The 25,997-nt window shown below is 39.3% G+C and overlaps 2 protein-coding genes across 5 annotated transcripts; both read left to right on the top strand.

Annotated features, from left to right (window-relative positions):
* Positions 1–385: 385 nt before the first annotated feature.
* On the top strand, positions 386–5,560 carry mbtps2 (membrane-bound transcription factor peptidase, site 2). 2 transcript variants are annotated; one of them, XM_056739054.1, is made up of 11 exons: positions 386–580; positions 1,203–1,351; positions 2,173–2,311; positions 2,396–2,499; positions 2,835–2,962; positions 3,172–3,290; positions 3,370–3,550; positions 3,729–3,823; positions 4,357–4,552; positions 4,682–4,757; positions 4,884–5,560. In XM_056739054.1, the coding sequence occupies exons 1-11, from the start codon at positions 506–508 to the stop codon at positions 5,104–5,106; spliced, it is 1,485 nt and encodes a 494-aa protein (XP_056595032.1). In that variant the 5' UTR covers positions 386–505; the 3' UTR covers positions 5,107–5,560. The 2 variants fall into 2 exon arrangements, with proteins under 2 accessions (XP_056595032.1, XP_056595031.1); XM_056739053.1 differs by having other exon boundaries at positions 4,357–4,757.
* Positions 5,561–11,379: 5,819 nt separating this feature from the next.
* phex (phosphate regulating endopeptidase homolog, X-linked) lies at positions 11,380–24,969 on the top strand. Of its 3 annotated transcripts, XR_008905524.1 has the most exons (23): positions 11,380–11,920; positions 15,061–15,117; positions 15,805–15,966; positions 16,047–16,130; positions 16,228–16,454; positions 17,070–17,138; positions 17,320–17,436; positions 17,535–17,618; positions 17,760–17,902; positions 18,131–18,224; positions 18,308–18,436; positions 18,690–18,791; positions 18,889–18,966; positions 19,052–19,155; positions 19,235–19,293; positions 19,515–19,569; positions 19,921–19,988; positions 20,078–20,208; positions 20,297–20,362; positions 20,503–20,607; positions 20,730–20,806; positions 20,889–22,275; positions 24,898–24,969. XR_008905524.1 is itself a non-coding variant. In XM_056739102.1 (22 exons), exons 1-22 carry the CDS (start codon positions 11,797–11,799, stop codon positions 20,903–20,905), a joined length of 2,175 nt encoding a protein of 724 aa, XP_056595080.1. In that variant the 5' UTR covers positions 11,380–11,796; the 3' UTR covers positions 20,906–22,586. The 3 variants fall into 3 exon arrangements, 2 of the variants coding, with proteins under 2 accessions (XP_056595080.1, XP_056595079.1); XM_056739102.1 differs by lacking the exon at positions 24,898–24,969 and having other exon boundaries at positions 20,503–20,630; positions 20,889–22,586; XM_056739101.1 differs by lacking the exon at positions 24,898–24,969 and having other exon boundaries at positions 20,889–22,583.
* Positions 24,970–25,997: the final 1,028 nt, after the last annotated feature.

The following is a 25,997-nucleotide window of genomic DNA, read 5'->3' as shown; positions in this document are numbered from 1 at the left end:
GTTGCTGTTGAGAGGGGAGAGGACCTTAATGTTTTGGATTAAAGATTACAAGCATAAATCAATTAAAATCATGTATGACAACCACGGCAACTTTGTGTTAAACATTTCGTTGACTTTAATCTTACTGAAAAGGCACAGAAGACATTTCATGATGGCTTTCAATGGTAAACAGCAGATGGTTCATTTGTAATGGAAATCATTAAAGCTTTTTTGCTCTCACAAGGCGCAAGAGTGACCCGATGCTGACACCGAATGCAAATGACGTAACACAAGCTGCATTGCGAAATAACGAGGTGCTAAATAAATCGCTCTGTGCGCAACTATACGGTCTGACTCAAGTCCACAGTCGATTAGTAGTCTTGCGCTCGCGCTTGCTGGTCACGCATACGCGGAAGCGGCGGTGTTTTGTGTACAGTGTGGTTGTCGCCTCGTGACAATCGGATTTTTCTATTGTTTATTGACCCTGAAGTCGGACGCTGTCGATACGTATGCAGTCCGGTGTGCCATGATTCCCATAGGGGTTGTGGTGTGTGTGATGGGCGGCTGGTGTACCGTTTATCTGACGGACACGTTATTGCGGGTAGGCGGGTCACTTCATTAACGTACGTTACATCCCATTATAGCTTTACAGGCGGGACTACTGTGGCACAGATACATGACACATTACTTGGATTGTTCGGTGTACCTTGTAATGTTGTAAAAAGTCATACTGTATGACTACAATATTCATTTACAATGGTAGCTTATTTACATTAACGCATTTGGCAGACTTGCATTGCATTATCCTATACATTTGTTTCTAAGTAAGCTATTTGCAATCCCCGGGGATCGAACCCACGATAGCCCCATGCTCTTACAATGCTTAAGATTGTAACTTTACTCAACATGTTTATATACAGTGAGCCGTAATTTTTGATATTCTGTTGAAATGTAGTTCTTTAGGGGTTAATGATAAACGTTGTGCCAAAATAATATGTTCGCAGTATTTGTTATCAAATCATAACTCTATTAGTGACAACCTTACAGAAAAATCTAATGGTTTCCATTAACAAATGTCCTTGTAAACCATCAGCTGTTTACCATTAAAGCCATTACAATATTCCTTTATGTAATGTGTTTGGGCCTTATACCAGTAGGGTTTAATGGTGTACATTGGTTCCCAACTACCTGTCTTCATCGATGCCCAACTTTTTTCCCCGCAGTCGTCCAGTTCGTTGAAGAACCGTTATGAATCGTGGTTGTCCTCCAATGGATTCACTCTCTCCCCCTTCCACATCAAATGGCACACGAGCATCTTCAACCGCCTGTTTGCCAGATGTGCTCATCTTAACCCGCACTTTCTCTACATCTGGTATGAGAGTTTATCACTTCTGTCTCAGATCAGTTCTAATTCTTGTATGTTCATTGACAAAACTGCTAATTATGATTTTCAAGGTTCCGAATGGAAGACATACAAATAATCTCGAAGACGAATTTGAAATAATTCTTCATTTTTCTTCTACATTTCCCATATGTTGACATACTATACCCAGTTTGCCTATATTTATTTCATTTCTGTGAGGAGGGAAGGATTCAGGCTATTCGTTTGTGTAGTCCGTCGTCACGCACCATAATATATAGAAAGTAATTTACTGTTTCCGGGTCCAAACGCTCAATAAGATGCTATAGGAAACAACAAAATTGCGAATACGCTCATGGCGAGCTGTCGGAAAACTACGACCCTAACCTTCATCTTCGTGATGAAATCCCACATGGCCAGTCAGTGATTCATTTTTAATAATTTATTCAAATATTGATGTCTGAGATTCCGTAAGCCTTGAGACTGTAGTGTATACTGTGAGTTAATAATACTCCATTTAAATATGCGATGTGAGTAAACAGTGCTCACTACCAGCTGTTTAAGCTGTATCACCGCTTTAAATTAATAGATGCTTGGACCGGGATATGGTATTCATGACGTCACCACTTATAGCCGCAAAGCATCATGGGTAACCCCCCACACACTCTCTCTACTCATTTGTTTTTTGTCATATCTATTGTGCGATATAGGTTGTCATGAACATGCCACAAAGACTGTTCATCAAAACAAACCCTTCAGTAGAACCCAGAAATATACAGGCATCATGTGTAAAAGATGTGTTAAATTAACTTGTTGCTGACGTACTGTTTCAGGTTCAATGCTGGTATGGTGTTTGGGATTCTGGCGATGTTTGGGTCTGTGTTCTTGCTGAGCAAAACTCTGCTGCAGACTCTGAGTCAAATGATGGCAGATACCCCAGTGGGGTCCCATGAGCAGGTCTTGCAAGTAGTGGTGTGTACAAGATGTTAAATATCCTAACTTGGCTTCCTTGACCCATGATTACTGCAGTTAATTTAATTTAATTTTTATCATCAGGTGCCTGGTGTGAACCTGCCAGTCAGTCAGCTGGCGTATTTCTTCATCGCTATTTTGATCAGTGGCGTCATACACGAGTTTGGGCATGGGGTGGCAGCGCTGAGGTAAAATAACGATCTTAAAGATGCAGGTGTAATTTCTCTCATTAAAGTCTATCGTGGTGCAAAATGTATGAGGGAAACATTCTTTTGTTTTGTAGTTTGCATGCACGTGTGTGTTTGTGTAAGAGAAAGAAAGACAGAGTTTTGGGTAGGGTCTTCTGTCACAAACTCTAGTCTCACCCCATTTGACTAGTAAAATTCTGTGTTCGTCTGTAAGTCTGAATATTCAGGTTTGTGCTATGATAGTGCTAGTCACACCTAAAAGTGGTGTGTTTTGTATTAAAAGTGTTTGTTTTAGTTTTGCATAGAGTGTTATTGTTTATCTGGTGTCTTCTCAGGGAACAAGTGAGGTTGAACGGGTTCGGCATGTTTATGTTTGTGGTTTACCCGGGTGCATTTGTGGATCTCTTTACCACCCACCTGAACCTCATCTCTCCAGTCCAGCAGCTGAGAATATTCTGTGCAGGTGAGACTTTTCAAACGCAGGTTTTCCATGTCAACGCAGGCTGTGCACAAGTTTCAAAACACCTCCACCAGGTGGCAGCACTCCTTATTGAGAAACCAGTTGTTTTGTTAAATAATGAAATAATGAAAAGATTACAAACCCATTAAAACCCTTCAATTTAAGTACCAATCAAAATATATAACATTTCCACCTTACGCATCTTTGTACAGGTGTGTGGCACAACTTCATGCTATGTGTTGCGGCCCTCAGCTTCCTGTTCCTGTTACCTGTCTTCATGTTCCCCTTTTACTACACGGGTGCCGGAGCACTGGTCACTGAGGTGATGGAGGTCAGGACACCCTCGGTCTGTACCACAGGACCACATGTTCTACTCTGCTTTGTGTTTGAAATCTTATTTTTGTCTCCAGGGATCTCCCTCGAGTGGACCTCGTGGGCTGTTTTTAGGAGATCTGGTTACTCACTTGGAGGACTGTCCCGTGAGAGGAGTACAGGACTGGCACAACTGTATTCAACATCTCTCCCATAATCCTCAGGCGGGCTACTGTGTCCACACTGCCAAGCTTCAGCTGAGCTGGATGGCAGGGAGAGGTACTGAGCTCTGACCTACACAAATGAAGAGATTTAGTTTGCATTAATTATGTAAGAGATGATGTAAGAATAACAGAAATGTTTATATGAATGTGAAGTTTTCCTGGAGCACGGTGTATAGGATGTGCAGTTTTTAATCACTTTTTATTATTAATATTTATTTTACTCTTCCACACAGCCTACAAGAGACTTGATGGCACTATGGAGTGCTGTGGCAATAACAGCATGTCGGACCTCTGCTTCTCTTACAGTAATAATGTGGAAAGCAAGCTCGTAAGTTTGGATACATATGATATACCTGCTTCACACATCTGTACTCTAGTAATAAAATACAAACATCTTCTGGAAAGATAGTTGCCTCTAAGAACTATGAACATTTTTTGCTTAAACTTTGGGTTAAAATTCACAGTGGATGAGTTCAAGCTGGATAGTAATCCTGTTAACTAATATTAGAAGATTTATTCTCTCATTTTAATATCGGCCATAAACTCATAATGTCAGCAAACCGGTTGCAATGACAAATAAAGTACAAGTAAACTATACAGATAAATTACAGTTTTAACGCTCATATTTGGGGTCTATATGAGGAACGCACAACATTGTTATTTCATTCTTATATTTATGATTTTTCCTAATTACACTTTGTTAAATTGCAAAAAAACTAGTCCTACATAGGCAAAATTGCAAATGACAGGTTAGATTTGTTTGTGTTTGGTTAAGAGGGAACAATTCCTCTTTCTTTTTTCAACTATTTTTGGAAATCTTGACATTTTTTACTTTCTGAACTCCGTCTGCTTTCACGCAAGTTCGCCTGCCTGTCGGTCAGAAAAACCATCGAAGCGAGTCGCACATGTCGTACCAACACAGACTGTCAGACAGACTTCATCCCCGGCTTGTGTTTAATCCCGTCTCTGGAGAACCAAACCAGACTGATCCGGGTGAAACATCCGCCCCAGACTGACATGCTTTTCGTCGGCTACCCATCGCACCTACAGTACTCAGGTCTGACAGATGGGTATTTGTTTAAAGGTTATCATTTGACTGATATACGTCGGTCCAGGAAATTTTGGTGCGCAAAATCTTTCAGCATGTCGCCTGCATATTACAGAAATACTTTCTTTGTGCTTTTAGTCAGTCTCACCAACTTTGTTCCTCGTTTGGGTTTTCTCCATCCGGACCTGCCGGTCATGCTGGAGACTTTCTGCAAGTATCCTTTTCACAAAACAAGTATTTGCTTCTCTCTGTAGTTGCTCTTTAATCCGTTTTTAGACATTATTTTTGTGGGCTCATGGGTTGTTTTATGGATTCATCCTTAACCCTTTTGTGTATTCAGATATCTGGTATCACTATCTGGGGCTCTGGCAGTAGTAAACGCTGTTCCTTGCTTTGCGCTGGACGGCCAGTGGATACTCACAGCTTTTCTAGATGCCACACTGAGCTCTGTGATCCAAGAAAGGAACAACCGAGAGCTGATCGGTTTCTTTTTTATGTTGGGCGGCAGTGCCCTTCTAGCAGCCAACGTGGCTTTGGGCCTGTGGATGGTCACCGCACGGTAGCAGACAGCTAACTCCTCCAATCAGACTGCTTGGAGGAAATGTTACTATTGAACTTGAACTGATGGAGCAGAGGACTGGTTGTGAACTTCAACTGGTGAAAATAGCACTTGCCAGCCAAGAGAGGGCGCCAGAGAGTGCTGCTGTCAATGTGTTTAAGGTCTGAAGTGCTCAGCTAGAAACAAAGAGTAGGTTTTGAAGCTGCATGTGTACACCGTGACCTCAGGACAGCACCAGTAGTGGCCTCATAAATACACACACATTGAGCATGTTGTGTTAAAAGTGTCTAGTTTAACCTGTAAAATGACAAATGACGTGTGTCATCATCCATCGAAACATACAGTAGAGGCATTTCTGTATGAAGACACGTATTATGACTTTAAACTTCAGTTTTTCCACAGCTTAGTTGTTTCTGTATACTTCGTTTGGATATACAAAATAAAAGCCATATACAATACTTTATTTACACCAGGATAAGAGTATAGATATTAAAGGATTAGTTCACTTTCAAAATAAATGTTCATGATAATTTATTCACCCCTCTGTCATCCAAGATGTTTATGTTTTTGTAAAAAAGAACAGAGCAAGGCAAGCATTTGCGTTTATAAAGCATATACATGTCTTTTTTTTTTTAAATGACCGATTGTTTCGCTAGATAAGACCGTTATTCCTCGTATGATATTTTTTAAAGCCCTTTGAAGCTGCACTGATCATGAAAAGTAAATTATAATGAAAATGTATTTTGAAAGTGAGCTACTCCCTTAAAGACGCTATGCTTAGTACAAACATTAAAGACAAATACAAAAAATTACATGTTTTAAAACTTAATTAAAACAGGTCTTGCCTAAAAGTGAAATCTGCAATGAACATATATCACATCTGTAAACGAATCTATTGGACTGAACCAGTGGCTTACCGCAAAGCACGAGATGGGGCCCCTCCCACCAGCAGTGATGTCATGTCAAGCACCTGCTGTTACATATCTGTATTAATTGCATTTAATGTTATTATTATAAACATTATAAAGGTTTATATATAAATATATATATTTATAGCCATTTTGAAAAAGACTGGGTATAATACTTTTAAGTTGAAACAAATACCGCCAGGAATGTCTTGCAGTCAAAGGTGGGCGTGGCTAGCCCAGCTATTTAAGTCACTGTGCCCTCTTTTTGAATGTTGATAAACGAAATCATTTAAAAACTTTGGAAATGAATTTTGTGAATATGAATTAAAGAAGCATCAAGAGCTGAGGTTATAGAGATACAGACAACAGGCTGTCTATCAGTGCTTTGGATCATGTTATTGGTGAAATGGAAGCGCGTTTCAGTGAAAGTAATTCAAAGTTGGCACCATAAAGAAATAGCTCGCTCAAGTGTTGTTATAATGTTTGCGATGGTTTTTCTAGACACAAATCTCTAACCTCAGCAGTCCCCCCTGCTTTGCCGTCACTTTTTCTTCAAAGCCTGCTTTTGACACACCCGATTAAATGAATAATCTTCATTAATTAAAATACACAGTATTTTATGTAGCCTATGATCTATGTAATTTTGTCAAAAGATTTGCTTTCCTCCAAGTGGATATTAAAGGTCCAGTCAATAATATCTAGTGGCAAGGTGGCGAATTGCAACCAACCGCTCACTCCAGTCCCTCCCTTACGAATACGACGGCAGATAGAACATGGCGAATTACATGCAAGGGGACCCGCGGTGCATGTAGATAGAAATAGCTTATTCTAAGGTAATAAAAACATAACGCTTTATTGTGTAAGCTCTTTATACACCTCTGAAGACATAGCTATGTTTATTTATTGCATTTCTATCAATAGATTATCCCAAAAATTACACACTGGACCTTTAATAAGCATTTCAATCTCCTGTAGCTCAGTGGTAAGAGCATTGCTCTTTGAACGTCGCTTAGGGACGTAGGCCTATGCCATTATTCAAACTATTGTAACATGTAAAACAGGAAGGGCTACTCTTAAAGCAACTTGTGTAAACACCATCATCGTCATATTAGCTTATTCAGAATAAGGGAAACCATTCGATTACTGATGTGAACGTGGTCACTGACACGGAACAGAGCGAGATCATCAGTCTATGTGCCTCAGGCTATCACTTTGTGCGCCCTGGCGCCGACTCTGAATATTGTATTACACAGTCTTAAAAAAACAAAGATACCCATAAAAAGGTACATTTGTAAAGGGGCCTATAAAAGGGGTAGTGTTTTAGGGAGAGTTCTTACTTTGCAAAATCTAAATGCGGTCCTCCAAAAAGTGCTATGATCTTCATAGCGGCGGATGGGAGTGTTCATATGACTTGTTTTCAAGTGAATGTGTCACAAAGCACGTTTTGTAAAGTGTGCTTGAATCACGCCAACAACAGTAAGCCAGACGTGGTTATATGACCGCACCGAAATGAGATTTATTTGTTGATTATTGTCTTTTTTAAAGTAGGCCTACTTTTTTTTTATGTGTCACTTCTGATGTCCCTCCTGAGCCATGAAACTTAAGGTTTATAAAGTTAATTTTCCTAAATCTTTCTGTGTCATTGTATGTTTTGAGAAGACAACTCTCCATTGAATGTACGTAATTCTCAAGAATATTTAACCCGTTTATCCTCCACATGCTCTCTTGTGAATTTGATATCTCTACATCTGAGAAGGGATGAAGCTGAGTTTGTTCGAGACGGATGTGGATTTCTAAACTGCAAAAAGTAATGTGTTTGAGAATGGCCATGGTTGGAAAAGTTACTTTGATGGTCGTTTCTCTTGTATTATGTCTCAGACGCACAACTATAATCGTCTCTCATCGTGTTTATTTGGGGGGGGCACATTTCCTCCCACGAAGGGTGGGTTGACGTGTTTGGGACGTGCCCCCCCCCCCCCAGTAAAAATAGAGGATGATATGTCTGTGCTATTTCAGAAAGAAGATAATTACACTCGGATGTGGTTGTGCGTGGGGAGACCAGACTCCTCCCCTCTTAACATCACCCAGAACGCCTGAAACTGTTTATATGTGTGTCTGTTCATAGATTAGGGGGATGAACTAATTACTGCTTTTAATATACATCCAGAACCATGTCTGGAAAATAAACCTGAATTACTGCGTGTTCATTCCTGCCTGTAGCACCTTATTTTAGGTTGCTTTTAAGTTTTGTAAGAACTGATCATCTTTTGTCATTTATCAATAGTATGATTCAAAGAGCTTTTCATTTTTTTAAGAAGAAAGGAAACATGTTGAACTAAAACTAATAAGTTTTGATATTTAAACATTATTAGGGAACAGTTTTAGAAAGTCAAAAAGTCACTGTGACACATGATTGCTGAATATTTGTTTTAGGATTTGTTGTTGGCAAAGGCCTCAAAAATGTCATGACGCCAAACCAGTTGTTTTTTATGTCTTTGTAGAGAAAAGAGCTACTTTTACTAAGAACTTCTGCGTTTTTCTCCTGTAATGCTCTAAATGGAAGGCTTGGTCTGATGAAGCGGTTATGTTAAGCTTAACTTCATAGGCTATTTATGGGAAATAGAGACCACAACTCTCTGGTGGGTATGACCAGTTTTGAACTGTCATGTAAAACTAATCTTGCTTGGAAAAACTGGCTGGAGTTGGTATTTAGGACTGGATGTTTTTCACAAAAATGTAGCTATAGTATAATAATTGTTTCCACCTAAATTAGTTACTATAATTGATAATACTATAAGCCCCCTCACACAAAAAACTGTGATAATGTTGCATAACTGATATTGTATTGTATATTGTAAATACTTGCTTAAAATATGGTGTATTTTTCTAATGCATAAATGTCAAATTGTGTCAAATACATACATTTAGTTAATGAAATAGAATACAGTAAGAAATCAAATGTAAGGTGACAGATTAAAAAGCACTGGTAAATGTCCCATCCTGCTAAAGACTGTTAAATGTTGGTAAGGCGTGTGTTTTGTTTGCATAGATGTGTAGTCCTTTGTTGTCAGTGAATTGTTATTTATAATATTAGTTAATGTTTATTTAAAAGTGTAAAAATGCAGTAAGGTTTGTCTATGGGTTATGGTGAAGGTTAGGGGATAATTAGTACATGATAAAAATGATGTCTATTAAAAAGTCCGCCCAAAAACATTGAAACCCACCCTGTGTGTGTTTCTCAGACTGTGTTCTTCAGTGTAATGACACACTGTCAGGCTGTTTCTCTGTGTACTGTAAACAGTGCACCCGCAGCATGAGGTTTAACTCAGGGATGTGTCTCTCATTCTCTTCCCTCATTGGCTGACTAATTTTTTTTACAATCTCCATATGTTCTTTATCTCTGCGTCCTGTGTTTCAACTAATGTATGTGTGGCATTCTTTCCCTTAACTTTAAATACTGGTTTCCTCTCTGACCATACCATGTTGAGAACGTGAGATCCACCCTCTCCGTGTACAGTACTTGGTCTTCTTGACCACGGCCTCCTGTGCATAATGAGACACGATGCAATTCCCCATAGAAAATGTCTGTAAAAAGATGCCTTCGCCCCCTCAAAAACCACAATTGCTTTGTGTATAACTATAACTTTTGGCGAGGCATTTTTTGTCCTGTGAAGCTGCTTTAGAATGATTTCTATTGTAAAAATGTTACGCAAATTGCAATGTTACATTTGAATTGAATCAACATTGAAACCTGATGGTTTCAGCAAATGGTGAAAACAGGATGTGGGAAACCCCTCGGAAGGAATTCTGTGCGATTGCTATTACTCGTGCAGTCTGACTTGTTATCACAACTAAATATTATACCAGAAAAATACATTTTAACTCTTCATCTAATATAATATTGCAATTTAATGACTTCAAATACTGTAGGTTCTGAAATGAAATCATCCGTCCCACCTTAAAGAAACGTGTTACCCAAAATTGCCAATTCTGTCTGAAATACTTGTCCTCTTTTTCCCTTTAACCCCCCCACCCACTCACAGGCTTGTGTTGAATTCTCTAATGAGGACACTTCATACAAACATTCAATGAGAACAGTACAACATGCTTTTCTCAAGATTAAAATAAGCAGACTCACTCTGGGGGACGATACTAAAAAAAATGGTTGGCAATTATCTGTTGTTTGTAATGACGATCAGGCTTACAGTTATGCAAGGGGGATGTTTGGGCGTAAGGGGTCTTTTATGCAATATGTGTTAATATAATAGAGTTGTTACAGATGGAGGAACTACTGGTTATGTGTCAACGATGTAATTCCAACATTTTTCTCTCTTTCTGTTTTCCAGGCAAGAATTATTTGCTGACTATTTTTACATGTTAATGTTTTCAATTGACAAGATTGGGCTTTAGTTCAACATGCTATATGTTCGCTTGTGTGTTCACAAATGTGTCGTCTTATAAACCTCCTCAAGTCCCCCAGTGACCACCGAAATGAAACGCAACACGCCAGCAAAATGACACGGTGAGATTATCCTTTTTACACTTTATGATTGGTATTCACTTCAACTGCTGAGCTGTGAATCTTCTACACCTTGACATTTCTGACTCAAAAATATAAGACTTTTTTGTTTCAAGTTTGAAGATTTTTCCAATCATCATTCATAGTGACCAAGTCTGCCGAGTTAGAATAAAACCCACCACATAAGTTTAAAAATACATTCGACTTAACCCTGAAAGTTTTCTGACCTGTAAATCCCTAACATGCATATTAAAGGGACAGTTCACCCAAAAATTAAACTTCTGACATTATTTGCTCAGCCTCAAGTTGATTCAAACCTGTACACATTTTATTCTTCCACTGAACACAAAAGAAGATATTTGGAGGAATGTTTGTTACCTAATAGTTCTGGGGCACCATTGACTTCCACATTAAGAAATGAAACCATTATGGTAGTCAATGGTGCACCAGAACGATATGGTTTCCTACATTATTTAACATGTCTTCTTTTGTGTTAGAACAAAGAAATGTATACAGATTTGAAACAACATAAGTAAATGATGACAGAATTTTTATTTTTAGGTGAACTGTCCCTTTAAGATTTTTGACTTAAACAGCATGACACCAACAACTAACTTAATAAATAAATATAGATATATTAGTCAGCGTGCACATAAACCTCATGAGAATTCATGTGTAGGAAACTGTGTGTGAAGTAGATAATGTTCCTCGCACATTCACACATGTCCTGCATGTTGCTCATTTCATTTTATCACGGCTCTGAAATTTAGGGAGTAAATAGGGAAGTTTCCACATTTAACTGTAGGGAAGACTCATCATCTCAAACTTAGTCCAGAGTGGGCTGTGGGCAGGTACTATTTCACGAGAGACAAACTTCCACCCTTCCGACAAGATTCTGTATAATTAAGTCTGGTAGTAAGGTGCAGCATCTCTCTTTCTCTCTGGGTCACTCTCTCTCTTCCCTCCCTCCCTTTCCTATTCTCTCTACCATCCTCTTCATCTGGGACTTCTTTGACAAGTAGAGCATGACTCTTGTTCCACTTGCCTTGTGCTGAGTTGTTAATCTTCATACCGTGCATCTCCTCTGATCTAAAATCTGTGAGGTGATTCCACTTCCCCGGGGTCCCTCGACCATCCACAGGGACCATCGATAGGCCACTGATCTGGGATCAGGACCTCTCTTCAGGCGGGCTGCAGGGCACTCTCAGCGGGGGTGAGGGGTTGAGCGAGGCACAGAAAGAGAGAACGGGCTTAACTTAGTGACAGTATGGAAATGGAGAGGCTGGGGAGAGAAGGATCCAAACCGAGCGCGGGACACAACGTTCTTCTGAAAGCCGCCCTGGCAGTATGTGTGTGCGTTTGTCTGGCACTGCTTATAGCAGTCATTACACGTGAGTACACCGTTTATCTCAGTTACTGTTAAATGAAAATAGATAGATAGGTAGATGTAACGTGAAGTGTGTTTGTGTGTGATCTTATTATAGGACTGTATACTGTTACACACACAGCGTGTCTTTCAAAGCTGTAATTAGCACAGAGTTGCTCTAAGTTGGAGCCCTGGGTAGGGAACATATGTGTAACTTTAAAGTTTTGAGGCATGACTGCATGTGGATTTGTGTGTTGGTTTGGAGTGTGTTCAAAGGAAAAACAACCAGAACCAATTTTGTTATCATTTACTCAACCATAATGTCATACCAAACCTTTTTGGCTTTCTTTCTACGAAGGAAATGACTACTATTGTTACTGCTATAAAGGGAGTCAATGTAACTTCAATGTAACAAAGTAGCCGCACGTAATGACATGTGGCTGTATAAATGATAGAACTGTAACTTTTATTTGAACTTGAAACATTTACAGTACTGAAATACTGATACATATATCCGGCTCTGGATCTAATAACCTGAATGTTCATTGCTGGTTTATGTGTGGATGGTAACCCGTGAGTCTCTGTGTATTTTGGGACATAGGAGTGTATCTTGGGTGGTGTACATTTGAGACAGCGAGTAAATGATGTCTTATTGTTGTGAGTCGCTGAGGGCTGCCTGCATATTAGTGGTGAGACTGCAGTGTAATTATACTCAATTGTGTGCATATTTCAGTCACACACACTCATATGAAGCTGTGTCTGCTGGTTCTGTGGATGTCGATGCTCTGTGCGGTCGGCCCGGGTGCTGGATCCTGCTGTGGTCATCTGCTGTCCAGTTGTGGACTGAACCATAAACACAGGCCTTTAAAAACAATGCTTGTCCGATATCACAACAATGAAATAGTTTTGTGTTGGGGACTGACAGAAATTCACACAATTTTACTGACACATGCATTTTTTACATGTTTATGCTGAGTGGCCTTCAAACATATTGGAATGTATTTGGCCTAATTAGGTAAAAATGTAACAAAGTAATAAAGTAACTCCTCAACTTTTTTCTTGTAGGTACTGTATGTTGGACTTTTGTTCAAACGAGTTAATGCTTTTGAGTAACATGAACTAGCACTGAACCATCATTTATCAGCATTTATTAGTTTTTGTTAATGTTAACTTCAGCATTTATTTATACGTTTTAAAATCAAATTATTACATGGCTCGTTTGAATGAGTGATTCTGATTAGCCTGTTGCGACATTCCAAGGGTTGTTATTTTCAAACACCCTGTTCGCTGATGCTACAAATCATTATGAGAGGGGCAGTTTTACATTACACAAAAATGTATAATAAAAATGTATTTTAATAACATATATGACATTATATTTACAAATGATTTCAGCAATTTGCCTGTTCGTGACATTTGAATGGCGTTTCTTACTTTAAAACTGAAACTAAATGGCTTTTCCTCGAGTAAGGACTGCATTCGGTAAAATCTTCAAAAAATATATTTCACATTTCATGTCCAGTTTTTTCCCGTGTGGCAAGTTGCGGTGTTATAAGCGGGGTAATGTACAAGCAGCCGGCTGTTATAGCGAAATAAGCCCCTTCAGTGTGATACAAGAAGCTCTTACCGGATCACAATGTCGGGGCTTATTTCTGCGATAACAACCGGCTGCCTGTACATTACTCTTATGTAAACTAGCCTGAACAACTCGGTTGGCATTAACTTACAAAAAGATGAATACATGCTGGAAAACTATATAGCTCATAGTTCATGTTAACTAATGAATTAACTGATGTTAACATGTACAACCTTATTGTAAAGCGTGTAATGTGTGAAATAGAGCATGCACTGTTTTTCAGTGATATTCAGACCATAGAGAGCTGAAGGTTTGTTTTATTGGCGATTGTACACAGTGTTTGGTCTATGACGTAAAGCTTTATTGCTCCCTGAACTCTCTATAAATCCATCCATCCATCTTCTTCTGCTTATCCTGGGCCGGGTCGCTGGGGCAGCAGTCTAAGCAGGGATGCCCAGACTTCCTTCTCCCTAGACACTTCCTCAAGCTCCTCCGGGGGGACACCGAGGCGTTCCCACGCCAGCCAGGAGACATCCCTCAAGCGTGTCCTAGGTCTTCCCTGGGGTCTCCTCCCGGTGGGACATGCTCGGAACACCTTCCCAGGAAGGTGTCCAGGGGGCTTCAAGAAAAGATGCCCGAGCCACCTCAGCGGGCACCTCTCGATGTGGAGGAGCAGCGGCTCTACTCTGAGCTCCTCCCGAGTGTCCGAGATTCTCACCCTATCTCTAAGGGATCGCCCAGCCACCCTGCGGAGAAGCTCATTTCGGCCGCCTATATCCGGGATCTTGTCCTTTCGGTCATGACCCACAGCTCGTGACCATAGGTGAGAGTAGGAACGTAGATTGACCGGTAAATCGAGAGCTTCGCCTTGCGGCTCAGCTCCTTCTTCACCACGACAGACGGGTACAGCGACCGCATTACTGCAGAAGCTGCACCGATCCGTCTGTCAATCTCCCGTTCCATCCTTCCCTCACTGGTGAACAAGACCTCCAGATACTTGAACTCCTCCACTTCAGGCAGGAACTCTCCACCCACCTGAAGTGAGCAAACCACCCTTTTCGGACTGAGAACCATGGCCTTGGATTTGTAGGTGCTGATTCTCATCCCAGCTGATTCACACATGGCTGCAAACCGTCCCAGTGCATAATGCAGGTCCTGGTCTGATGGGGCCAGCACGACAACATCATCCGCAAAGAGCAGAGATGAAATCGTATGGACCCTAAACCCAACGCCCTACGGCCCTGGCTGCGCCTAGAAATTCTGTCCATAATAATTATGAACAGAACCGGCGACAAAGGGCAGCCCTGCCGGAGTCCAACATGCACCGGGAACAAGTCTGACTTCCTGCCGGCAATGCGAACCAAGCTCCTGCTCCGGTCATACAGGGTCCGGATAGCCCTTAGCAAAGGGTCCCGAATCAAAATACTCCCAGAGCACCCTCCACAAGATGCAGCGAGGGACACAGAAACCACAATACACATGTCTCTGTAAATCGCTTAAGATAAAAGCGTATACTAAATGACTAAATGTAAATGTCTGGTGGTCGTTTCAGGGATGGATGACAGATGTATTTTTCTGTTCCCTTGTAGTGTCACACAAAACAAGCAATGAAGAATTCTGCCTTACCCCACATTGCATCGAAGCAGGTAGATTTCAAATTTCTGAATTACACTGTGAACATATAAGCTGGCATTATCATTTAGAACATCTGGTCAAACTATTTTTGTGTGTATTTACACGGCCCTACAAAGGCAAAGTGCAGTAACTCCACAAACACTGAAACTGAGAAAAATGCCTTCAAAGTTTTCACACCAGCCAGTCATTGCAGACAGTTACTGCAATTTAACACTCTTGTTTCTCTAAAACAGGACTAAATTTAAACAGGAGACTGGTCAAAAGACAGAACAGATGCTACAAAGTCGATTTCAAACCTTATCTTAATTTTCATCAAATGTGTAGTTACTGCACTTTGCCTTTGTAGGGCAGTACAGTTTGATATATTTATCTAGTATTTAAAGTATCTAGTAGTAAATCTGTCATCATTTACTCACCCTCTTGTCGTTTCAAACCTGTATGACTTTCTTTCTTTTGCAGAACACAAAAGAAGATATTTTTAAGAATGTTGGTAAACGAACAAACGCATTGGTTTTGTGTCCGTACAATAGAAGTCAATGGGTACCGTTGTTCAGTTAACAGCATTCTTCAGAATATCTTGTTTTCTGTGGAAGAAAGAAAGTCATTTTTCATTTTTGGGTGATTACTCACTTTAATGTATTATTGAGTTTGAATTCTCAATAACTTTGTGACTCATTTTGCTCATGTGTCCACTGTAGCTGGCTCTATTCTCAATAAAATGGACCAATCCGTAGAACCATGCAATGACTTTTACCAGTACGCATGCGGAGGATGGCTTAGGGAAAACCCCATTCCGGAAGATTCATCCAGCTATGGGATTTACCCCTGGCTCAGACAGAATGTAGACCTCAAGCTGAAAGGTGTGTTGACTCAGTGCAATGTTCTGAAAATAAAAAAATACTGCCATCAAGTTATTCAAATTGACATCTTTGTTTGATAGCATTGTTGGAAGAACCCATTGGAGATAAAGACATTGAAGCGGTGAAGAAGGCCAAAGTCCTCTACACATCCTGTATGAATGAAAGTAAGAACTAAATAGAGCATACAGGAGCAAGTCTCACTGATGTGTTATCAAAACCATCATGTCTACCAATCCATCATTTTTTTCTCAAATCTCAAAGCTGCGCTTGAGATTGAAGATGCAAAACCTCTGCTGAAGAATCTAAAGCAGAAGGAATTCCGTTGGCCGGTTCTTGGAGATGTGTTGGGCTCTTCCTCGCAGTGGGTGGAGTCTCAGTTTAATCTGCTGGACACGTTAGCTCAGATACGCAGCCAACACAGCAAATCCGTCCTCATACGACTCTTCGTTTCTCCTGATGACAAGAACTCAATCCAGCACATTATCAAGGTGAGATCAAACATCACCAAAACTGAACTGTGCAATCTTTTCCCAGATTACTCCTTTTTGAAGGTGCTGTGTCTAATTGTTTTGAGGATCTGGATCTATTGACAGAAATGCAATATAATATACATAACTATGTTTTTAGAGGTGTACAGATCTTACATATTGAAGCATTATGTTTTTATTAGCGATGCAACATAAATCATCGGCTATATCGGTATCGGCCGATAAATGGCCATTTTTAATGTTAAAGGTATTGCATATTGTTTGAATCAGACTACTGTCTACACGCTTTCTGTCTTGAGACTTGTTAGACTTGTGGCTATTGAGAACACTTTTCTGTGTTGCTCTGGAACAACATATTCGATTTGTTTTTTAAATAAACATTATATCCCGAAAAAGTTTAAAAGTTCAAGGATCTTTAAATAGTGTAAATTAGGTTTGATATGTGATTTTCAAGGGGAAAAAATAATGTTCAGTCTCAGGAAACTTTATATTATTTAGCTACTGTATATCGGACAATATATCGGTTATCGGCTTCCCATGTTCGAGAATGATCGTTATCGGCTATAATGTATATATAACTTTGGAAAATGTTCAACAGTCTCTGTTTTGTTGTAGCTGGATCAGGCATCCTTGGCACTATCGTCTAGAGAGGATTACATCACCAACACGACAGAAGCCCAAATGGTACTGTAATTTGTTAACTTGTACATTATAACACAATCATGGCAACAGTTCTAAATGACTTTCCACAAACTGACAGTTCTCAAGCTCTCAATGTGGAGGGTAAAGCTGTCTAAGGGCGTCTATTCCATCCATCTCTCTACCAGAAGCTTCCATCTTTATCTCTCCCTGTGTATCTTTTCAGTATCGAGAAGCTCTTCTGAGGCTCATGGTGGATGTTTCTGTCATGCTGGGAGCCAGTGAGCAGGCCGCAGAGGCTCAGATGAAATCGGTGCTTGATTTTGAGATGAAACTTGCTCAGGTAAACTGGGGCCAGAATTCCTTCGAATCACAGAAAGATAACACACAGTCCTGCTATCGTACTTGATGTTTCAATGGAGCATGTGCTTGTGTGTGTAGATACTGATCCCCTTTGAAAACCGCACCAGCGAGAGCATGTACAACAGGTACAGTTTGTCGAAACTGCAGCGCTCTATTCCGGAGGTTAGTCTGACTTATCATTTCATAAAGAAATATCTTGTCTTTCATTCTGTATACAATCACACTTTATTAGTCACTCAATAGTTTGGATCATGTTGCTAAATTCATGTCTCTTGAAGCTTTGCATTAACTTTCTCTCTGCAGTTTAACTGGCTGGGTTTTGTCAAAGCAGTGATTGACCCTGAGCTTTATCCAGACCTGAAAATCTCCTCTTCGGAGCAAGTGATCGTACGTTCCCCTCAGTACTTTAAAGACCTCTTCAAACTCATCAACGCCACCGAAACCAGGTATCCAGACTGCTCAAAACAGACATCCTCTATTATAATCTCCTTCAGAGACCGCATGATGTGTCTCTGTTTGTCTGGACAGTATCAACAGGGCGTCTGTGTTTTTGTGTGTGCCTTGTAAACTATTACCCACTAATACCAGTCTCAAATTTACTCTAATTCAGTTAAATACCTGTTGTGCCTTCTCTCTGCTTCAACCTTACCTACACATGTTCTTCCTCGCCCCAGGACGGTTGCCAATTACGTCATATGGAGATCCGTTTTGTCCCGAGTCACCACCCTTAGCCGACGCTTCCTCTACAGATACCTGGACTTCGCTCGGGTTAGTGTGATCTTTGAATAAAAATACTTTTGATTTCATTTGTTGTTGTCTCAGTGGAGTCAAATATAAATGTCCATTCTCAGGTGACCACAGGAACCACTTCTCTGATCCCACGCTGGGACAAGTGTGTGAATTATGTAGAAAACACGATCATATACGCCACCGGTAGAATCTTCGTCGATAAGCATTTTCAGGAGGATAAGAAACACATGGTACGACATTTGTTTGTTTATTTATTGACATATTTGGATATGTTTATAAGTCTATTCATGTTATGTTTTCAGTCATTCTTTCATCGACCCATTGGTTCCCATAGTGATTTTGTTTCCATCTAGTGGTAGTAATCACAAATGACAGCATTAAACCCTAAATGTATTTTATTTCACAATGTAATATTAATAAAATACCAATTGATGAAATACATTTAAATAGGTGATAAACAAATGTATGTTCAACTTTATGTAGATGGAGGAATTAATAGATGGTATCCGGTGGGCTTTTATCAACATGCTGGAAAAGGAGAATGACTGGATGGATGCAGAAACAAAGGCAAAAGCAACAGACAAGGTGTGTGTGTGTGTGGGATGTGTGAATACACATACCAACAACATCAGATGTTTCTCACCTTATTCTTTCAAGCGACACTGTTATTTTCTCGTATTAGGCTCATGCAGTCCTGGCCAAAGTGGGCTACCCAGAGTTTATCCTGAACGACACTTATGTCAACGAGGACATCAAACGAGTATGCTTCCATGTCGATGATATGTTTCTAGATATTTTTGTCATCGGAAATCGCAAAGGTCATATAACTTTTTTTCTTTGCACAGTTGTCATTCGTTGAGACGGATTACTTTGGGAATGTCATGCAGACACTTAAGTTTGTAGCTCAGGCTGACATTGGCTGGTTGAGGAAAACAGTCCAACGCACAGAGTAAGTTAAAAAGACTTGGATCCTGTTAAATCGAGAGACACCGATTTCAAGACAATCTGTCTCGTTTTGTTTCTTTTAGGTGGTTTACCAACCCAACCACAGTGAATGCATTTTACAGCTCCTCCACTAACCAGATTCGTGAGTTATCTAGTATTTCATTATAAGTATACGTAAGTGTGTATATAGTACATTTAGTAAATATACACTCTATATATATATATATGAATAATACATATATATATATACTGTTTTTTTTCCAAAATGAGAAACAAAAATTAAACACACAGACACCTTTATTTGATTCTTATGATATATTGGATCATATAATTTGACTCAGACTTTTGTCCTCATCTATCCAGGATTCCCTGCAGGCGAACTTCAAAAGCCATTTTTCTGGGGACTAGACTACCCTCGGTGAGACACAAATCTTATATATATATAGTATAACATATAGTGTAACATTTTAAGGCCAACATATTGTACCATTGTACCAACATATGGCAGCGAATACATGAATAATTAACTTTACATACATAAAGTAAATAAATTATGGATAAACTACAGACGTCTACTAAAAGCATAATTGTACATGTAGTGGCACATTAATATAATAAAATATATTACGATGCCTACATTTATGACATTAAGTAATCATTGATGTATCAAGTCTTTATTACTGCTAATTTATAACTAGTTAAAGTAAACCCAATATTTCGTTTTTTATAAAGAGCCCTGCATCAGATAAAACTATTTTGTGTTTCACAGATCCTTAAGTTACGGAGCAATTGGTGTTATTGTCGGACATGAATTGACTCACGGTTTTGATAACAATGGTGAGGTCATTTTATTTATAACAGCAGCACAACACACACTTTGCTATGGCGATGACCCATTCTTAATAGACATCTGTGTGTTTATCCAGGCAGGAAGTACGACAAAGACGGAAACCTCGACCAGTGGTGGAGCAACACATCAATTACCCGCTTCACTGAAAAGGCACAATGCATGATTGACCAATACAACAATTATACCTGGGAGGAGGCGGGGCTAAATGTACAGTAGGCACCAGCCTTTCATTTCTCTTCTCATCATAATGTGACAGAGTCGGCAACCTAACGCTTACCCACAATTCCCTCTCAAGGTCAGGGGTAAGAGGACTCTGGGAGAAAATATTGCTGACAACGGAGGGATGAGAGAATCGTTTAGGGTATTAAAGCATCTACAGTAAAACTAATGTATCTAAAGTAACCTGAATCTTATTAACCTTCAGCTTGTCGTCTCTAGAACATACAGTGTGTATATTTAAGTCTCTCCTTCACGTATGTACATGTCAACGTGTATCCACAGGCATACAGGAGATGGATTGAAAAAGAGAGATCAGGAGTTGAAGAACCTCTTCTGCCTGGACTGGGTCTGACCAATAATCAGCTCTTTTTCCTCAGTTACGCTCATGTTAGTACTCAACACCTGAAAATGTGAATGTTCATCAGATTTCGATGTTATTTTATTTTCAATTGGAAATCTGTCGATGGCTATAGAGAACTTAAATGTATTTCAATTTTTTTATATTCTAGGTTCGTTGCAATTCCTACAGACCAGAAGCAGCTCGAGATCAGGTCCAGAGTGGAGTTCACAGTCCTCCTAAATACAGGTACGATGCAGTTATACACATACATCTATATAACATAATGCCCTTCACTGTCACTCACTTTAACCATGTTATCATGTTGAAGGGTTGTTGGGGCGATGAGCAACTACGAGGAGTTCCGTAAAGCTTTTAACTGCCCTGATAATTCAGTCATGAACAGGGGCGCAAAGTCTTGTCGAGTATGGTAAACCTGGATACTGTGAAGATTTCAGTCAATGCACAACCCAAACCTCCAGATGTCATCCTGGTTTCTGGATAGAAACAGCAGTTACTAACACTGAACTCTCAGGCTGTGCTGAGCGCACGGCCCATCATCAGCCACTGGAATATGACAGACCACACACATTACTTACTGCTGGCAGGCAGATGTTATTTTGTGTTTTATCAATTTTTTTATCTTACCTCAGTTAACATGTGCAAATGGCAAAAACTGACCACATGAATTCCGATGAGGCCTTGCTTTGCTTTCGACACTGTTTTTCTCACAATCAAACTCACTGTTGTTTTACAAGATAGGCAAATTATTGTCGTTATGGTTGTGGATAATACTGTTTAACTTTTTTTAACATGATTTTATTTTTATGAAAAACTGCTGTCTTTAAAGTAAATTGTTTTCTTGAGAGTTCTATTTTTTTCTTCCGTGTTGTTGTTTTTTCCCCTCCACGCAGACAGAAGTACATCCAATTTCATGTTTTACATGTAAAATGTGCTTCTAAAGCCCTAGTGTGACCAAAAATTATTTTGCAGTTAACTATTCAAACGGACGTTTTGTATTAAAATAACAACTTTGGGTATTTTTTTTCTGCTTTACTAAAAAGTAAATTGTAAGCACACGACCTTAAAGGAGCAATGTGGAGTTTTAGCGGCATCTAGTGGTGAGATTGCGATTTGCAACCAACGGCTCTCTCCACCCCTCTCTTTCAAAGCACTACAGCAACTGACACAGGACAAACATGTCGGCACATTTTTGCTTCTTTGCCAAAGGAGATAACGTATTTAGGTTACGCGCTCTGTAGAGCAGTTTGTCCGTTTAGGCAGGGCTACAGTAGAAACAACATGGTGAATTAAATGCAAGGGGACCTGCGGCGTATATAGATAAAAATAGCTCATTCTAAGGTAATAAAAACATAACGCTTCTGTGTAAAGGTCTTTATACACCTCTGAAAACATAGTTATATTATATTACATTTCTGTCAATAGATCCTCCATAAAAGTGCATACTGGTGTTAGTACGTCCTAGAGACGTATTGTAGTTCTACATTAATTTAACCCTGTGGGGGCGTGTATGTTTTTGCTACCATGTGCTTTTGTTGTGTTTTTGTCTGTCTCTTTGCTTACCAGCAGCCCAGATTGCTGTCACCTGATGCTCATGCTGAGTAGGGCACAACTCTGCTTTAAAAGAAGAGGCAGAAACACTGGCACAGAGAGTTCCCTCACCTCTGCGTCAGACCTTACTTGTACCTCAACTTGATGTAAGTGTTAATTGTTTATGTTCAATAGTGGTGGCGAGATGAAGCATCAAGAAGCTTTGAAGCTTTTTAGCCAAGTGATTAACAAAAGGGTTCATTTATCAAGGCTTCATTTGCTCACAATACCATCTGGTGGCCAAAGAGTGTAAAACAAGCAAATACAGTACTACAGATGTGCCTGATGGGGTGATACACTGTATTTTGCGACAGTTAAGGCCGAGAAATAACGTTGAAGAAAATATCAATTTCCACATAGACTCATCTATTTATATAAATATAATGCGTATTTTTTGATGGTATATAATGATTGTATATCAACTGTGTAATAAATGTATTGGCTTGAAATGAATGGGGCTATCAAATGTTTGTTAATCAATTATTTGGTTATAATTGGCAGAAGGGGCGATTATTATTATTCTAAAACTATCATGATACCAAGTAGTATTGCGATGCTGTGTCATGTTCATAATTAAAATCTACCAAAAAGATTCCTTAATACACAGATCTGTCATGCATGGGGTTTGCGGCGCATCACGTCAAAGCGCTCACGCTATGAGCATCATCGCGCATTTAAAAGCAAGTTACCCTCGGCTCGCCAAAAGTTTAACTTTATAAGAACTATAAAAGCTTTACAAAACAATCTGACTTCTGAAATACGTGAGAATGAGCTTTTTTAATAAGCACGCGCAGATACCTGCACCCCTGCACCAGCACTGCGGGTGAGAGAGAAAGGGCCGGACTGGAATCACGAAACTACAGACTGAACAAAGGTCAAAAGAGTATTCCCAACTTGCAGGGCCCCCGAGTTAACCACGCCTACTTATTTACATTCACTACGAATTCCAAAGTGTTCCCAAACTTTTATTTAAAAGACGCTGGGGCATCTCTAATTTGTTGTTGGTCCGCCATTTTGTTCGTATTTCTGCTGCACACAACAATATTTGTAGTATTAACTGTAGTAATTAAGTAAGTTTTAGAAAATACTGTATACCATGATATTTACTGTGGTAAGATTTAAAAACACTAGTGTCTAGTGAGAGCTGTAGAACATTACTAAACACTACTAAAGAACATTTTTTTTAACATTGGAACTAATTCAATCAATGTGCGACCAATTGCATTTATAGCAACGCTTATAAAGGAAGGTGTTAGGCTTGCTGGCAATTTGTTGTGTCCGTGAATCATTCAACCAACCGGTTCAAAACAGCTGATTCATTCAAGAACAAAGCAAGTTTCTTGATGAATGACTCACTGAATCATTATCTCGTCCGAGTCGTTCAAAACACGGATTCATTGAGCAGAGAAACACCCCAAAAAGACAGATTAAAATGTTGATTAAAATGAATGAACATTAATGCGCGTATGCAACATTAGATACGGCTCTACGATACTTCTGTGTTAAACTACGACTGTAATGTAATATGTGTTAAAGCATTAGTTTCACACTTTCGTCTCTGTTCGCCTTCCATACGATACGTGCGTCACTGAAAGCTTCCAGATTTCTCGACACACGCTCCGAAGCTTCAGCACAGAACGTAACATCACTACTGTTCATCCTCATAGTGCTCATTTAGTGCTCCTAAACCTTATCTGCTTCCAGTTGGGAAATTCTCAAGTCTTACAATGTAACATTTTTAGTAGACCTTTCTCCCCTTTCGTGGAAGTTGTATAGAGAGGGTGCCAAGCTTTTTGTTTTTAATTTTTCTGATGTGTTTAGTCCGTAACCACCCCACCCAAAATGAGTTAGTTTCCCTTAAGTTTGTCATTTTGGCTTATTTACTATCTGTTCTGTAAAAAGTGAGACTTTTCAGCCGCAGAGGCTGAGGTGGCCCCTCATGGTTTTCTTTCTTTTCTATTTTTTTCTTTAAAGGTTAAACCTCACCCAATCGTACTAGGGGAGGATCAAACACAGCACAATTAAAGCTTAAAAAAATTCACAACAAAAGAATAGTCAATAAAAGTCTTTAGATAGAAAATGTTAGATACAAAATAATCTCCCAAGGCAAATACACACACTGCAGCAGTCCAATAATGCAGTCAAGCCAAGAACCAAAATCAATTTCTTTGACCTCCGTTTAACTGCGAATAACAAGAGAATGTCTTGTGGGGACAAAACTGTGAAAACAGAATGTCATTGATTGTAGGGCTAAAAAAGGACACGTCTAAAAATAACCTAAAGTTCCAGAAGAGATGCATCAGTCAGGCTGATTGTAGCAGTGTAAGCTGTCATTCTGAAGCTTGTGGAAGAAAGAGAGGGAGGAACAACATTTAATGGGTTTAAATGTCCAGAGGCCAAATCTTCACTCCGGCTGGAGGGAAATGAATTTGAAAGCGAGAGAGAGTGTTTTGTAAAACAGCGCCATAGGGGTCCATCCCATCTACTGAAGCATTATGAATCAGACAGAATCTTTTCTTCTAGTCCACAAACACAGAGACAAATACTAAATATGAAATATTTTCAATACCTGGAGTGCAATACATAATCATATGTGTAAATAAGAAGAAAACTTGACAGATTTGTTATTTTTAGTTCTCAAAGTATAATCTGATCTTGATGCATTTTTTTATTTAATGCCATGTGAATTACCTGTTTCTATCCATATGCAATTTCTTTCTCTCTCCTAGCTAGCCCACATCCAAACCCATCCATTACCCAACAATCCATCAAGTACTTCAAATCCATCAAATCATCTTATAAAAAGGAAATTGCATGCATCCTCATCTGAGTCGTGGCTTTCTGAGCTCACACATCTGTTATAATGGAAAAAACTGCGCTTGAGAGACACATCATTCAGCAAGATGTGTGTGTGCTTACAAAACAATGGCATAAAAGCAGGTTTCGGATCAGTACAAGCAGAAAAAAAACCCATTCACTCCTTAATTATCAGTCTCCACTGCTTATTTTCTTTCACTTTCTGAGACAAGGACAACGATGTAATTGCATGTATTTAACTATACTGTTCCTATGGTAACCATGGACCCTGGGTGCATCGTAATGGAGTTTATCATTGAATGCTACAGAGATAAAGCCAAATTTTACAACTTTCAAGGAGATCACATGCCCTATTAATAAAGTCTTCACATCATGGTGTCTACAACAGGTGTCTTGAGCAAATAGGGTAGCAGAACAATTTTCAGAGCCCAAACAGCCGCAAAGCAATACAGTGGTTAATAGGCCTATCAATCTTTACAAGTATCCGTGGTCCATTAAAACCGATTGTATTGACTCATCCTTTGTCTTCGAGTCCAAGTATCACTGCTGTAAATGTTGTATGCAGTTAAGTTACTGGTATTTTAACGACTTAGTGAGAGGTGGTGATAGATTCAAAATTCAAAGATTCTTACTGGCATGATAATACAACATTTTGCCAAAGCAAAGGGAACTAAAATATAAACATACACAAATACAGATTAAGATAAAAATAAAATAAAATTATATAAGTATCGATACATACAGTACATCTCAATATAAAGAAAAAACGAGCAAAGTATTGGTGAAAGTTCTCAGTGAGGGTGACAGGATCCTGTCATAGTGTCAGTGATAAACGATGCAGTGTTTTACGTAGGTCGACCACTAGAGGGAGTAGCTGAAAATTTAATTGATGTAAGTAAATACATTTTCTTTTTACAGATCGTTATGATAATATAGTTTTTCAAAGTTTCATAGATACCACGATAATATTGTTAGTTTAAACTATTTTGCAGTGGTGTAAAGTAACGTTTTA

The sequence above is a fragment of the Triplophysa dalaica genome, chromosome 23 (genome assembly GCF_015846415.1).
Source record: "Triplophysa dalaica isolate WHDGS20190420 chromosome 23, ASM1584641v1, whole genome shotgun sequence".
Taxonomy (NCBI): domain Eukaryota; kingdom Metazoa; phylum Chordata; class Actinopteri; order Cypriniformes; family Nemacheilidae; genus Triplophysa; species Triplophysa dalaica.
The sequence above is the reverse complement of the archived record's forward strand: the minus strand, read 5'-3'. Positions and strand labels throughout refer to the sequence as shown.